Raw genomic sequence first — 16,998 nt, 5'->3', positions numbered from 1 at the left:
TCACAACGTAAAAATAAAGCATGGGACCATCGATAAATGAATGAAAACTAACTTATGAAACAAAGAAACAAAGTTTATATCATATTACATGCCCGCCAGATTTCCCGTTAGAGATCTCTAACATCACAAGCAACTTTATAGTGACCCTATTGTACTTTGTGGTAGGCTAATATGCAACGATATCCCAACAATAATACTACTGGGACGAAACTTGTATTGTATCTCAAGGCTTATTCCGCTATAAAATAACACCCATAAACTATACGCCAAAATCCCCACTAGTCTGAGAATAGCAATTTAGCGCAGTCACCAGTTTGCAACAATGCAAGTGGATGCAATAACAATCTTGTTGCCACTGTGGCAGCTCCAGCGCTGCGTTAAACAACTCAACAACTCAACGCTGATTGGTCAGCAGCCCGGCTTCGCTTGCACATGATGTCATTCACTGACAAGGCTCCCTGAGAGAGAGAGAGAGAGAGAGAGAGAGAGAGAGAGAGAGAGAGAGACAGAGAGAGAGAGAGAGAGAGAGAGAGAGAGAGAGAGAGAGAGAGAGAGTGTCAATATTGCGCTTTAAATAGTCACTATGTGCTGATGACAGCCGATGACAGCGAGGTGTATCTCACGCGCCACCTTTATCGGGAAATGCCTCTTCTATGATGTCCGTGTCTTGTATTGTCATTCACCGCTGAGGATACGACAGTCTCCGTGTGTTGGTGAAGGCTATCAACTTGTCCTGCTTAGAAGGTAGGGTTTGTTTTTTGTCATTTCCCTGCATCTGTCTGTTTGATGAAATGGGTGATGAATGGGCTCTTTTTCATCCAATATATCTGTCAACTATTTTCAATACTGTATCCTACCTGGACAGTCATTTATCATTCATCACTCGATTTGTTTTGTCATGATGTTATGAGAGTCAGCCATTCACCATGTATTGGATAGTCTAGTTTTTATTTATTTCTATTAACACATGTGTAGCTGATTGGTTATTATAAGGCATTTGTTTTGAGGCACATTTATTGTAATGTAAACTGATGATTCATCACTTAAATTTCCCATTTATACTGGTAAGACAGATTCAGTCAGCCCTTTACCTGTCATCAACTACTGGGTCGTTTTGTATGTCTTTCCATTAAGACCTTTGACTGGGAAAAGTGTTTTGTAAGGCTTATGTATGGTAATGTCTATGTGTACTGATCTAACTAATCTGAGATTTAAAATTAATAACAGTGAAAATGAAAGCCATAATTGCAAGACATCATCTGATGAGTGGCCCAACCAGATTCCTATGGAAAGGAAATCTTCATACTTACAGCTTGTAAATCTGTTAGACTATAGTTAAGTGAAGCATAAGTCATTTACTTAAAAAACAGCATTTCTCAAGGGTTTTGTAAAGTTATAGTAATGATTATGCATGCAGTTTTATCTGTCGTAACTCAGTCTATTACCCAGCTGTGGCGTCAATGTTGTGAGACATTGTTCCTCTATCTGCTTTGTCTGACACAAGAAAATCTATTTTAGGGGGAAGTTACTCTGCAGCGTGTGCTTTTAAGAAGCAGCAGCATTTCACACAAACAGCCCTCTGCTTTCAGAATCAGCTGGCTTTGCCTACAGCTTTGTAACTCAAAGGAGGAGTGAAACTAATAATGTAACATGGTGAAGGCATGATACAGACATGCCAGCTGCTGCTCAGATTCAAGTCTGAGGTCCCATCATGTTATCCCTAAAATGAGAGACCCTGTCCTTTAGTAAGGGGGCTCCTCTACTGGCCCACACAGGCTCAGAGGGAATGGGCATGTTGGCATCGATCCATCCCTATCTTCCCTGGTGCTGTAAACGTCTTTGGGGCCTACTGCCAACTGGCTGAAGGTCAGACCCCCCTCCCCACCTCTTTCTCTCCCTCACACACCACCATCTCACCCATCTCCCTGGAATTAAATGACCGCACACTCCCAGGAGTTGTGAGGGCGAGGGAAGATTGGGATCCATCACTTCTGAACCTCATGCTCATCCACTGGGGGTTTGCGTCACAGAAACCTAAATAATCTTGTCGACAACTCGGCGCCAGCAATGATAAAATTGATTTTCTTTTTCTGTTTGGAGCATGAAGTCACTAGATGTTGCATCGGCTTCACACACAATGATCAGGCTGTATCTTCAGTTTCTCATATTTATTGATATATCACAAAAGATATACCACACCAGTGCTGATGTTGTGGTGAATGCCTTTATCAAGATGGCTGGTGGCTGACACCTTTTTTGCATTGAGCAATCATGGGTTTGACTGTTGAAATTGCTTAAATATCAGTTATTTACTTACCAGGCTGCTTATGCTTGGAGCTAAATATCATAGGCAAAAAGACATTAAAATTCCACTTGCTTGCCCAAGACTGTTGGCAGTAAGAGAAGTTTATCTGTATCTGCCAACTATATAATAGAGAGACGTCTAACAGTCATATTTGTATTACATTGTAATCGTTTTTTTTTAAGGGGAGGCTGTTGTGATCTTTGAGCAGGAAAAAAATAAGATTAATTGAGAAAGAACTGAACTGATGAAGCCTCTCGGATGAGTTGTGAAACATCTTCAACTCTTCATTTTAGGTCCAGTGGATTTTGTTATTATATGTTTTATTTTTTATAAGATGTCAAATAGTGATGAGTTTTCAATCAGTCATTATCAAACAGAGCAAAACATCATGATCTGTTCCAGCTGTTTTTGAAGCTTCACCATGAAAGCCGTTGGTTAGCGAACCCTTCTTGGCTCGGACTTTGAAGCAGGAACAGTGTATGAGGAGTATTTATATAAAGTGTGAGAGAACTAAATATTGCAGCCTGACGGAAGTGTGTGTGTGTGATTTGATTATGGGGACTGACTTACATGAGATTGAATTTGTTCAACCCCCTTCTGTTATGTTATTATTATTGTCAAGCCAGAAACAAAATACTTCCACAGTATTTTGAGTGTTTCCAGCAGTATGTACGAATGAAATAGATTGACTAGGTGGTCTGTAGTTGGTGGAGATCAATGCAAAGAGGAACAATCGACATACTCAGACTAATGTAGTCGCTCGCTCGCTCGCTCGCTCTGAGGCTAGTGTGCAACAGTATCCTTGACCCTTTCCAGGACCCTAACATTCACAGCGTCCCAGAAACCTTCTCACTTGTCTCTGAAAACTTTGCCTAGGCCCTTTAGATTATCTCATTACACCTTTGGTTTAAATCAACCGATCAACACCATGGCAAGTTCTGACATCACCTTCAGTGCTGATTGGTCTAACTTTGTTTCTCCTTTGACCTCTGGTGTCCAGGTTTTGCTGTGAATGGAAAACAGTTGGATAGGATTTCCGGAATGATCTGGAAGGGGGGAGCAGGGTGGGAAGGTCAAAGTGGCAGCAGGTTCTTCCTACAGTATGTAGGCCACAGACTGTCCTGCAGTGTCCACGGTGAAATTACCCATGAGCGCTGAATAGGAATCAGCTTCCCTGTCCACTTAACCAACCATGGTGCAATTCAGAAACTGACCTCAGATCAGAAAAGCAGAGTTATTTCACTCCATTTCATTGATGGACAGTTATGGCAGATCATACGTCATCAGTGGTTTGATTGACAGACTGAAGGATGCCAGCAGATGGCAGTTCGTAAACACCTCATCCTTTGAAGGTTAACCGAAGTGTGAGGCGCCATTATGTCTGTGTGTTGTCTGTATTAGCAAAGTGGAATCTACTGGCAGCAATTGATTTCAGTCTCACTGCACTGGTTTTTAGTGTAATGATTCCTTGAATGATGACCATATGCACGGTTTTGTACTTGCAGTATGCTTGCGAATGAATCGATTATTTCAAATCTTTCCTGGCTAAAAATACCACATTTAAACATCCCACTCTGTCTCTTCCTTTCCCTTTTTTTCCCCCCTTTTCCTCCATCAGACCCGTCAGACCATGAACTACGTGGGCCAGTTGGCAGGCCAGGTGTTTGTCCAGGTCAAGGAGCTGTACCGGGGGCTCAACCCCGCCACCCTGTCTGGCTGTATCGACGTCATTGTAGTGAGGCAGCCCGATGGCTCCCTGCAGTGCTCGCCCTTCCACGTTCGCTTCGGCAAGATGGGCGTCCTCCGCTCCAGAGAGAAAGTGGTAAGGAGATAAAAGACAGCCGTCTTCGTGGTTTGTGTGGAAGGTGTAAAGTTCTGGCTTGGTTGATGTTTTTTGATTTGAGAGAGTGTGTATTCTTGTAGATCCTTGAGGACTGAGGCAAAGTCTTCTCATCTCTTGTCCTCTCCTCTCATTTCCTCTCCTCCTCCTCTCTTGTCTCCTCCAGGTGGACATGGAGATCAATGGGGAACCAGTGGATCTACATATGAAGCTGGGAGACAACGGAGAGGCGTTCTTTGTTCAGGAAACAGAAAATGATCAGGTATAGAAACAAATACTTCACTTTAGCAGGGCAAATGACGTCAGGGTTTTGGTACAACGCAAATTGTATTTGAATGAATTTGATTTCAAATGTTTTGCTCCTAACCTAGAAGAAGTAACTTATTGTAGCTCCTAACCAGGAATTAGACAACAGCTGAAAAACAGAAAAGGTGGTGCTATTTGTGAATTGCCTCTGATCCCTTAGGGGACTAAAGTAGGTAAAGTGGAATATTTGTGTTGTTATAGAGGGCACACTTTGAATGTTAAATTTCAGTTCCTGATATAATAGTTTCAGCGTATTTATTCAAATAAAAACATGGTTCAGATGAAAACACACATCATGCTCCACCTCCTCGATATCCAGAAAGTCAGACACACCCATTGTTTACAGTCTAAAAGTATTATCCAAACCATTTTCCTCTCTACATAGTCATAGTTTGAACAAGGTCCCGCAGTGTAGAGACTTGGCACAGAGGCCAAGAATTTTTCCTTTTGCTCTGGCTGAACAGCATTCCTCTATTCAGTAGTGAATGTGAGTCCTGAATGAAGCATTTACCAACCTCTGCCTTCTGACCTACATTAAATGCTGTCCCCAAATGATAGCATAGACAGGGACTTTCCTGGCAAGGAAATATCCTTAAGGCAGACTAAATGTAGAGCTTCTGTATTAGTGAAAAGTAGCTAAACTGGTGACAGTGACAGCTGGTTGAAAACCTCTAAGGGTAAAGTCAGGAATCACCTTTGCTGTCTGAAAAATCAGGTTTTATGTTTTTTTAGTGCATGAAAACCATTCATAACTTAGTTTAAAAATGCATGGAAGTCAATGTAAAAAATCTATTCTCAATTCTTGGAAAATTGACTTATTGAAGATCCAACGTTTTCATATGGTTTTCCTAGGTTTTAACATCCAATTTGAAAGAGCTGATTTGTGTGTAACATTACGATACAATGCTATGTTTATATGCTATTGTATGCATATGAGGATGTGAGCAGCTAGAAAGCATAAACAAGCAGTGTGGAGCTACTGAGGCTGGAGGCCCGCAGTGAAACGGGAAGTGGGTGATTTATTCCCCCTAGAGTGGTGTCAGATTCTCAGGCACGTTTGAGGAAGGAGAGGAGGAGGATTGTGTCTTTGAACCCTTTCTTGGCACAGAGATGAAAAACGTGAGGTAGTGCTGTCACATCACAAATCATCTGCTTGTACCTCAATTTTCTCTTTGTCTCTCTTGCTTTCACTCTCTCTCTCTTTCTATCTTTCTCTCTCTCTCTCTCTCTTTCTTTCTCTTTGTCTCTCTCTTTGTCTCTCGCTCACTTTCCTTCGCTCTGACATGTCAGCCTCATTAGTGTTAGTCCGATGAGTCATGCACAGAGAATGCTGATTGTTTTAGACCATTTCTGTTCATGGTTTGCTGGAGAAAGTGTGTGCACACATATGCGCACAAACGCACATGCGCGCACACAGACACACACACACACACACACACACACAATCCCCTGCATTGAAAGTGGGTTACTCCTCCTGGAAAGCCTTATCCTTTCCTAGAAAGAGGGAGTGTGGAACTGCCTCCTTTCACAGAATTGGGGAACACATTGTGTTTTGGATTGGCTGTCTTCTTCAGCTCGTCACGTCTCTGCTCACAGCGGAAAGAGTTTCTGCGAACAGTCTGGCACACATTTGTTTAACTGTTTGCTTTTGACCCCAATTGTGCAAAGCGCTAACAGTGGAGTAGTATTTCAGTGGGAGCACGGCCTTAACAGTATTCCAAGTGGAAATGAAACCTGCGAAATCTTGTTTCAACTCGTTTTACAGATATTGCCAGACATGATGCCAGAGAAGATATTCTGGGTGTGATATTTTGTTTTTCAGTGTGTTTTTCAGAGTGAATATCTCACTGTCTAATGTTAATGCTCAAGTTAATATGGGTGCAGGTTGCACAGACTCTTTTTTGTTTGGTCTGGATGTGAACCAACCAACAAACCGCAGACAACAACAAAACAACAACAGGGTCATTGTGTTGCATTCAGTCAAAATAACTCTAGAAATCTAAATCTGTTCAAAGAAATGCTCCTGTAACATTTGATCCAAATACAAATATATGTTGATAATGTCTTCATAAAGCTCTGGTTAAAGATAGGCAACCTGAGAGACAATATTCAAAGTTCTGCCTCTCTCCTTTCAGGTCGCTTACCGGCAGCATTTGCATTTCAAAGAGAGCGTCCATTGTTTGACTTTATGTTTCTTGTCTAAACAGGAAGTGGTTCCCTCTTACCTGGCCACCTCTCCCATCTTATCAGATGGGGCCAGTCTGATGAGCGCCTCCTTCATGGGCAAGATTTCCGGACCGCCCATACAGACCCTGGGCTCCGCGGGGAGCAACGGAGAGAACGGCAGCATGATGCTGATGAAAAAGAGGAGGAAGAGGAGGAGGAAGGCTCGGGCAGACAGCATGAGGAGGGACGAGAGCGGCGACTACTCAGAGGACGAAGACATGTTCACCATCGACATCAGCTCAGATGAAGGGAAGGAGATGGAGAGCAACAGGTGAGAAACAAGGGAATGGAGAAAGGAAGGGAGGAAGGAGACAGGAAAGAGAAGGTGAAATAAATGCAAAGAAAGCAAAAAGAAAGAAGGTTAAAGAATGGAATAAATGGAGTGAAATGATGGGATTTGAAAAAGTGGCGAAATGTACATCATAACTAAAGGGAATGGAGTGCAAACAAAGGGGGAAAGAAAATGGATAGAAGAGCCAGAGTGAGGGAGGAAAAAAGGGTGGACAGTGAGGCAGACAGAGATAAACAGTTCATCACAGAAATGAGCTTTGTGAGCAGCTGTAATGGAATTGGGGTCTGGCAGGCAAGAATCAACAGAGCAGCGTCACGTGTTGTAGAGCAGCCTTTAGCCACAGCCTTGGCGCACACACACACACACACACACACACACACAGACAGACATACACACACACACATTGACAAAACACACAAAGCCATATGGAAACATTCACGTCAGCACTATGATTTTTGCCTCGGGGAACATGGACTCGCTTTACCGCAACTCTGGATGTGATAGGAAAAGCTTTACATGTGCGAAGTGGAAATGGCTTCAGTGTGTGTGTGTGTGTGTGTGTGTGTGTGTGTGTGTGTGTGTGTGTGTGTTTGTGAATGTGTGTATGTTTGACTCTGTGCATACACGTGTGCATAGGGGACTTGGCCTCTGGTGTGCGGTGCAGTATTCGATCCAAAGCGGCCTAGTATGCCCAGTATGCAGGTCAGGGACACATTAGGAGCCGTGTCCCATATGTTGTGTTGTTGTGGTTGTGAAAGTCTGCGATGATGAATGTCTACGGCAGCAGTTGCAAATAACTGCCTAGTGACTGATGATGATTTATTACCACCTTTGCACGTGCGTGTGGGTTATATTACATCTAAATTTAAATGCAACTACTACAGATAGCCCAACTCTACTGTACACAACTGTAAAACAACACCATGCTGGCTTTAACATTCACACAAGCCTACAGTAGAGTGCTGTATTTATTGGCCTATATATATTAATGAAGAGGGCAGTCTACATCAGTAACTGAAGTAGAAGTAGACAAGGCAAGTGGGAAAGTGGATTACAACACTTCACAAAAACTCCTGGAATGCAGTGAACATCACAGATTGATGATATATAACAGTTTAAGAGTATCCAAGGGTGGATTTATCTTTATTTATCTAATCACAGTATGTGCTGTATGTGTGTGTGTGTGTGTGTGTGTGTGTGTGTGTGTGTGTGTTCCAGGCCTTCATCTCGGGATGTCTTCAGAGAGGAGGCAACAGCCAGCAACTCATACAAACAGACTGGTGTCTACGCTCGCTCAGATGGAGACTGGAGCCCCATCCAGAGGTACCTGACACACAAATAAAGACACACACACTCTGACACACACCCACACAATATTATGTATGCTGTAAACCTGCTTGTTATTCATAGTCTCTTCCTCTCCCAGCCCTAGTGGCTCTCGTCCCAACACTCCCAAGAGTGACTCTGAACTAATGACCAAGCCGTCAAACACAGACAACCAGAATCCAGCCATGCTGTGGGCCTGGGGGGAGCTGCCACAGGCTGCCACGGTAACCAAAGCATGCCACAAACACACACAAACACACAGATATTCGCACATACACAACATGCATGCAAGCACACACAGAGAAGAACAGTCTCTCATATTTCTAGTGAATATGCTTTTAGTATGTTCAAGTTATATATTTCTTGGCAGTTTCCAGTGTTTCATTCAGTCCATAGTCAGTGTATCATCCTCCTCTTCCCTCCTTTTCCAGCCGTCCTTCCTTCCAGTGAAGTCCGATCCACCACCCGTTTATCCTGTGTCCATCCCCGTATCTGAAAGCACACACTTCCGCGTGATTCCTCACGAATCTGAACAGCATGAAACTAGCTCTGAAATGTCGTCACTCAGACTGCTCATGCCGGAAGACGCCTCAGCCAATGAGGCAACCGTCGTCACGATCGGGGTGGAGTCAGAACCCATGAGGATGGACTCCCAGCCAATAACAGCGGAGACACAGGCTAGCGACTCGCCTATGGGAGCAGCAGCAGCTCGTATGATGTCAGACATGGAGGAGAGCAACGTAGTGCCTCGCCCACAAGCCAAGACGGACTCTCCGTCCAAGAGGAAAGGTAACGTCATTGGTTCTTCATGAACTTATTTTGTGTAGTCACACACTCTGTGATAAAATGCATCATACTGCTGAGTGTGTGCATTTTGCTAATGGGGGAACCGTAACCAAAAATAAATCAATAATGATTTGAGAAACCTCTTTAGTTAGGGAAATATGAAAAAGGGCAGGAGATTGGAGTTCTTGCACTACCAGAAGCAGCAGTCAAAGCCAAGCTGTCAAATGGATCAATCAAATTTCTCCGTTGCAGACAAGAGAAGCCGCCATCTTGGTTCTGATGGAATTTACCTGGACGATATTACAGAGCTGGAGCCTGAAGTGGCAGCGCTGTACTTCCCTAAGAGGTATGTGGACACACACACACACACGGAAACACACATGCACACACATTGGTCGCTCTTTTGCAGTCATCACCGTCACAACAAACACAAGCTGGAATACACCCTACATTATCAGTCTCTTTACCAAGTGCTCAGTGTGAGTGTGAGTATGTAAGTGTGTGTATGTTTTATTTATAACCTTACTTATCCAGGGAAAGTCGACTGAGCACAAGGGAGGGGAGGGTGTTACTCATTCACTTTTCCCACCTACGTTTTCACAAGCCCGCTTCTCTAACCTCTAGGCTTGCGTGTGTGTGTGTGTATGCGTGTGTTTAGTACACTCTCAGTGCTAACCAGCCTCCTCTCTTCTGCAGTGACAGCGGAGCGGCAGTGAGGAGCTGCTCCGACCCGGGCCTCCGCAGCGCCAGTCTGTCCCCGCAGTCGGTCAGCTCTGGAGGAGACAGCGGGGTGGACAGCTACTCCGACCCCATGTCCGACCTGCCCTCTATCGCCATCTCTCTGTGTGGAGGACTCACTGACAACAGGGAGATCACGAAAGGTAAGCTACTCATGCTGAGACAGAGAACGGTATGCAAGATACATGTCATATACTGTAGGGAAAACAGTGGAAAAATGAGGGAATGTTCACATATATGCAATGTGTTTGTGTGTGTGTGTGTGTGTGTGTGTGTGTGCCCTTACAGAGCAGTTCCATGAGAAGGCCATCTCCTACCAGCAGTTTGCAGAGAGCCCGGCCATCATCGACGACCCCAACTTAGTAGTAAAAATCGGCTCCAAGTAAGACATTCACACTGTTAGAATCTCACTAATGTAGCAAAATGTGTGTGTTTGAATACAGTGAAATACTGAGCCATAAGCTGTGTACCATATAGTGTATGCTGTACGGTTTTGATTGCCATACACTGCAGCAAAAAAATAAAAAAAATGCAGAATATGCAGGAGTTTTGGGGGATGATGAAGAGGGTTTTTGCAAAGAAATCTGCCTGACAAAGTGGTTTTGCTAAGTTTTTGGAATTGATATAAATATATTTTGTTATCTCCCACAGGTACTATAATTGGAGCACTGCGGCTCCACTTATGCTGGCTATGCAAGCCTTTCAGAAACCTCTGCCAAAAGTAAGAAATTGATACACACACACACACACACACACACACACACTCAGCAGCACTCACCCCTCCCTACACACACAGCATTCAGCATACTGTAGATATTAATGACTCAGGCCATAGATCAGTTGTACTCTAAGAATACCACTCCCCCTTCTGACTAAAACTGGTACTGCACAGTGTGTGTATCACTGTCTTTATCCCTCTCACCTTGTCCTGCATTACATTACATAAAGCTTAATCAAGCGATGCATTCACTGAAATATTCTGAACAGATGGCGGTTATGGTTCGTTCATCCCCTGAATCCCTCTTCTAAATCTGTTCTACTTGGGCACTCGTGTTAAATTTTGTCTTCCCCTCTGTTCTCTCCCCTCTTATGTTATCACTCCTTCCTTCTCTACTCCATCTATCCACCCATCCATCCATCTATTCGTTCAGTATTCTTGCTTTAGTTATATTTATTCAACCTTGGAGTTCCTCCTCTGTTGTCTGACTGGTGTATTTGGCTACAGCCGAGTATGTCAGAAAAACAAATCTCGCTTTTCTTTTTCTCGCTGTCTCTCTTTTTTTCTATCTCATTTTCTCCTCTCGTGACTCTCCCTTTTCTTCTTGTCTCTCGCTATTATTACTCTCTATCTCGTTTTCTCTTACTTTTTCAAATTGATAGAGACTCTTGATTGAGAGGTTGATAGAGAATTTTCATTCTCTATCAATCTTTTAAACTCCCAAACAGCACATAACCATACATACCTTCACTCACTCCACTACTTTATTTTCTCATTCCAGCCACAGACACATTGCTGTTCTGTTACAGTCTGTTTGTTGATTTCTGGTCTGGTTTGGCTTCAGTTCTTTAAGTGTGTTTTTATTGTGTTGTGTTGTGTTGTGGTTGTGGTTGTGGTTGTGGTTGTCTGGGTTGTGTGTGTTCTGCTCCAGGCCACGATGGAGAACATCATAAAGGAGAAGATGCCCAAGAAAGGAGGGAGGTGGTGGTTCTCCTGGAGAGGCAGAAACAGCAGCACTAAGTCGGTATGTTGCACCTACAATATCACCATATGATGCTAAACCGATCTAAAATCATCTTTTTCCATCATACCGATTGATTCGGACTGAAATCTCATCAATATATAGATATAGGCTGAATCACTGTCTGAATCACTGTTTCGTTAAATAATTCAGGAAATAGAGAGAAGCAAAATGTTTATTTATATGAAAATGCCATGAATTATTACTTATTTAACATTTTTCCATGTCATTTGTAAAGTAAATGAGTGAGTGTTGTAGATAAACACTACTTCTCTCTTTGTAGGATTCAGTCTCTGAGCTCGGGGCCTGTGGCTCTGCTGAGCAGGCTGGGAAAATGTCTTCCATGAACAGGTGAGGAACAACAAAACTTATCTCTTGATATTCCAGGAAGGAATAAAGAGTTGGTTGGAGTAGCAAGGGGTTGAACATCCTAACTGACGACTTGTTACGTAATACCATGACTATGAATTTGACCTTTAACCCTGCATTAACTTGTGTGTTTGCAGACATAAAGAAGAGTCATCCTCTAGTGATGAAGACCCCAGGGCCGCCAAGCAGAGCTCTTCCTCTGTCCAATCAGAACCTGTGCTCACACCAGGAGGCATGTCTTATAAGAAGACGCTCCGCCTCACATCAGAGCAGCTGGTGAGAACACCAAGTTCGACCACTGGACTGAATCCAGTGCTTCAAAGTTTTTAAACAAGCTGCCATGACCCAGACATGCCAGCAATTAATAATGTGTTACATCCTCTTATTCTCTTTCCCCCTCCGCCCTTTTCAATTATTTTCTCCCTCACAAAACTCTCAGCTGTCTCTCCAGTTGAAGGACGGTCCTAACGACGTTGTGTTCAGTGTGACCACTCAGTACCAGGGAACCTGTCGCTGTCAGGGAACCATCTACCTCTGGAAATGGGACGACAAGATAGTTATCTCTGACATCGATGGAACCATCACCAGGTATGTGTGCAAGAATGTGTGTGTGTGAGTGTGTGTGTGTGTGTGTGTGTGGGTGGGTGGGTGTGTAGGGGTACTTTGGAGAGAACTACTTCTACATACTTTTAGCTAGACACTCAGATTTTAAAATGTTCAGGTACTTTTGGATATGCATTTAGTTTCTTTTGACACTCTTACCACTAGGCAACTTTGCACTTTGGCGGCCCCAAGTGGCAGCGTGAGATAACTGCATTTTTTAACATTTGAAGCACTTCATTGCCCAGAATTCATGTAACATGACACCTAAGCTGTGCACTTCTCTGACCTAAATTTCTTATTTTTAATGGGCTGGTAGGCGTGGAGATGGTAAAAAAAAATCTTTTCATAGCAATTTCAGTTATTGTTAGAAAGCTTGACTCCTTTCTCTGGAGAGCCCACTCGCTGCTGTTTAGGAGACAGTTTTGTATTTCGCTCCTATGTTTAGATTTTCCACTTCCCGTCAGTGACCACACCCGATACCTGACATTAATTTGGGCAAATAGGGCCTACCCTTTTATTTATTATTTTATTTATTTTTGCATAAAATGTTTCTAATGAATTCAACTTTTAACCTTTTAAACTTAGCAAGCACACTTGTAGCTACTTTCAAATGTACTTTTCTAGGATTTTAATGCTAAAGCGCAGTCTGTACTCACACATCCCAATGCCTCTTGTCTCTGTTTGTCTTCAGGTCAGACACCCTGGGCCACATCCTGCCCACCCTGGGGAAAGACTGGACCCATCAGGGCATCGCTCACCTCTACCACAAAGTCAGCCAGTAAGCGTTACTTTGTTACCATACTTTACCCCACTGTCAGACCAGAATTATTGCTTCAAAAGGTTTGAATCTCTCTTCAAGAACTGATCTCACAAGATGCAAAGGAACCGATCAGATTGCTAGAAAATCTTGTCCATCTTGTACTCCAGACAAACACTCAAATAGCAGAAATGATTTCCAATAATAACCTCTAATACTACATTCTATCTATAATACTAATAGACTCGCCTTACATGCCTTTATTTGCCCTCACTCTCGCTCTCTCTCTCTCTCTCTCTCTCTCTCTCTCTCTCTTTCTCTCTCTCCATCAGGAATGGCTACAAGTTCCTGTACTGTTCGGCGAGAGCTATCGGCATGGCTGACATGACCAGAGATTACCTCCACTGGGTCAACGAGAGAGGCACCATGCTTCCTATGGGCCCTGTCCTGCTCAGCCCCAGCAGCCTCTTTTCAGCCCTGCACAGGTCTCTCTCTCACACACAAACTGTCTCTAAATTAGCCTTTCACAAACACTCCATCATAACAAAACAGTGTGTAGGAAGATGAGTAAATTCCTCCTCACACAGCAGATACTGTGAGTTGAGCATTGCTGTGCTGTGCTGATCGTTGGTTTCTGATCCATCGTTGCTGTGTGTGTGTGTGTGTGTATTTGACAGGGAGGTGATTGAGAAGAAGCCGGAGAAGTTCAAGGTGGAGTGTCTCACCGATATCAAGAACCTCTTCTACCCCAACACACAGCCCTTCTACGCCGCCTTCGGCAACAGACCTACGGTACACACACATCTGCACATATCTGGATAATTGATGTAAATTCTTGCTGCATATGCATTTCTCAAACACTGGGTCAGTTGAAGGCCGTGACAGGAGAGGACTTATGAAGTTTACTTAAGCTCAAAACAGAATTTTGTCCATCTAAAGCTTTTAAAACCACTCATACTGTGGATATTTACATAAGTACATTAGGGTGGGGAGCTATTTATATAAAGGGTAATTTACATGTATGTTATCTCTAATATTAATTCCCATGCTCTCCTAATATTTGCAGGATGTATACTCCTATAAAGAAGTTGGGGTCCCACTGAACAGGATCTTCACAGTCAACCCTAAAGGCGAGCTAGTACAGGAACATGCCAAGACCAACATCTCATCGTAAGTCTTGAGCCCAGTTTGCTTTATCTATTCTGGGTGAAGACGTTCTAATCATGTTAGAGAAAATGTTCAGGTAATTTAGTTACTGTGTCTGACTGTTGTATGCCTCCTCTCCCTCTCTCCTCTCCTCTCCTCTCCTCTCCTCTCCTCTCCTCTCCCCTCCTCTCCTCTCCTCTCCTCTCCACAGCTATGTGCGTCTGGGTGAGGTGGTGGACCACGTGTTTCCTCTGAAGATGCGAGCCAGCTCCTCCGACTTCCCCTGCTCCGACACCTACAGCCAGTTCACCTACTGGAGGGAGCAGCTCCCCCTGGTGGAGCATCGGGGAACTACGCCTCCACACACTCCCAGCTTCAGTAACAACAGCAGCTGACTGTCAGTGGGCGAGCACTAAGTGTGTTACGCTGTCACCATGTGCTTGGGATGTAGCAGTCATTTGATAGTGATGTTACATGTGTGTGATATCTTACTGTAGATTTGTAAGAGGGAGCACTGTCAGAGCACAGCAGAGAGCGAATCTGCTGTGAATAGTCTTATAACGCACAAAGTTGGATGTAAACGCACTTTTTTCAAAAGATAACCCTCTGCGGCAGTCTGAAATATTGTATGTATATGAGAAAGGACAGTAATTTATTCAGGCAGCTTATTACATGTCATATAGTATTTTGTAGTGAGTGTTGATATCATTTCAATAGCTAGCCACTCTGGCCTATTTAGTGCTGTACACTTACAGCTGTATACCGTATTTAACAAACAATATATGTGGCATCTGTTCAGAAATGCATCTTACAGAACACAAACCATACTGACCATTTGTGCATACATCAGAGAACAAGTTACTTAAACTTGTGCCAAATACTCAATGTAGAATTTATTTTCTTACTCCTAACTTTTTCAATCAAAAGACTGTTACACTTTATAGATCATTCAATCAACATGGAAATGCAAATGTTCATGTAGGCTAATTGTATGTGATATCAACATACTTGTGTGTAAACGATGTCCTTGTATCTCTTGAAAGAAAACAATCAAGTCAGTGTTACAGTTATGCCATGTAGTTAACTTACAGTACATTAAGATTTATTACGTAGCACAATGCATATGAATGGATGTCTGTGTAACTTGATATTTAAGAGACAAACGTAATGTCAGCAAGAGAAAAGCAAGCACAAGAGTTTTAATAGTGGCAACCGACAGTTTTCTTAAAGTGAGAGAGTTCACCCTCTCTGCGTCTGACAATGGGATGAGATGTTAAATCACAGAGTTCATTTTATTTTTCTATCCGAATCACACGGTGTGTATGAGTTATGTGTGGATGATGTGAATTCTGTCATTTCTTTGGTGGCCTTCATGAAATAGACTAATTTATTTGTAGCATCCAATCCATGATCAGGAGATGTTCCAGCTACTCCTTAGGATTATGTGATAAGTGCCATAAAGTATATTTTATTTATTTTCTTTGACAGTATGATCCATCCTGATTAGGAACTGACTGTGATAGAAAAACGTAGCTTACCCTTGTGTGTATTAATCCTGAGCCCAATGCTGTATTGTATTTGAGTGGTTCTCATACTGTAGCTTTACTGCCTTTCCCTATTAGACTATTTATAGGGCGGCAGCATAGAGAGCATGGTAGGCCTAAGTATCAAACATTTAGACCTTAAAACTAATGAATGTTTCCATAATCTTTTACGAGAATTTGGTTTCTGAGTTAAGAACATTTGAAGAGGGCTCTTTATTGTTCACATGTAGCACATGAATGCAGAGTTTTTTGTTATTGTTCAATAGGAGATGCTGTCATGGTGACTCTAGCCTATCAATTGTTTTATTACACATCATACAAGCCACTGAATGTAGAGTATCATTACAGCAGGTGTGAGTATATGTCTAATATGAGAGAAGAAGTGTAGCCTATATAATTGCTATTATTCTTTCTATGAAAGAGGTAAAATAGCCCAATAGCTTATTTTGCCTTAACTGTGGAAGTTTTGTTGATCATAGTTTGTTTTACTTTACTCCCTCCATCCCTTTTTTTGACCAGTTCACTGTTAAATTGGTGTAATCAAACTCAATAAAAAATGCCTTGGAATCAGCCAGTGTGTGTTCATCTCCATTGCTACAGTTTGAGGCCATCTTGGATCAGATGTGACCTCAGAGTCTGGCCTTTCAGCCTTTCATCAAACTGCCCTAATGTGGATAGACTGGTGGGATAATATGGAACCAGTATAGCCTTCACTAGGGAGACCGACTTGAATTGAGTAGGATTACGATAAGAAGTGACGAGCGAATAGCTACAACCATAAATTCCTACGGGGACGTATTGTGTGTTTTTGGTATCCAAAAGTGAATTTATAGTGACCTTTTATTTTCTCTTATAATATCTATATTATCTCCATGGTTTCTCTATAATATTCCAATAACACTCCTATGGTTATTCCTATAGGGGCTTATTACTTTGGCTGTCATAGGTCTATTTGTAGGCTGTAGTATCCTTTTAAAATCTGATTACTATAGTTCTTTTTCGTGGAGGTCACACTGGCAGT

At 42.7% G+C, this 16,998-nt stretch overlaps 1 protein-coding gene across 1 annotated transcript; it reads left to right on the top strand.

Moving 5' to 3' along the window:
• Positions 1 to 598: 598 nt before the first annotated feature.
• On the top strand, positions 599 to 16,145 carry LOC139927031 (phosphatidate phosphatase LPIN1-like). The gene is made up of 20 exons (XM_071919000.2): positions 599 to 744; positions 3,924 to 4,127; positions 4,312 to 4,407; positions 6,659 to 6,948; positions 8,188 to 8,292; positions 8,396 to 8,519; positions 8,727 to 9,084; positions 9,334 to 9,427; positions 9,778 to 9,962; positions 10,108 to 10,201; positions 10,471 to 10,540; positions 11,469 to 11,561; positions 11,842 to 11,909; positions 12,065 to 12,203; positions 12,367 to 12,515; positions 13,222 to 13,308; positions 13,620 to 13,772; positions 13,965 to 14,079; positions 14,354 to 14,457; positions 14,645 to 16,145. The coding sequence occupies exons 2-20, from the start codon at positions 3,936 to 3,938 to the stop codon at positions 14,826 to 14,828; spliced, it is 2,700 nt and encodes an 899-aa protein (XP_071775101.1). The 5' UTR covers positions 599 to 744; positions 3,924 to 3,935; the 3' UTR covers positions 14,829 to 16,145.
• Positions 16,146 to 16,998: the final 853 nt, after the last annotated feature.

This window comes from Centroberyx gerrardi, chromosome 18, assembly GCF_048128805.1.
Source record: "Centroberyx gerrardi isolate f3 chromosome 18, fCenGer3.hap1.cur.20231027, whole genome shotgun sequence".
Classification (NCBI taxonomy): Eukaryota; Metazoa; Chordata; class Actinopteri; order Beryciformes; family Berycidae; genus Centroberyx; species Centroberyx gerrardi.
This window is presented reverse-complemented; position numbering and strand designations above follow the sequence as displayed.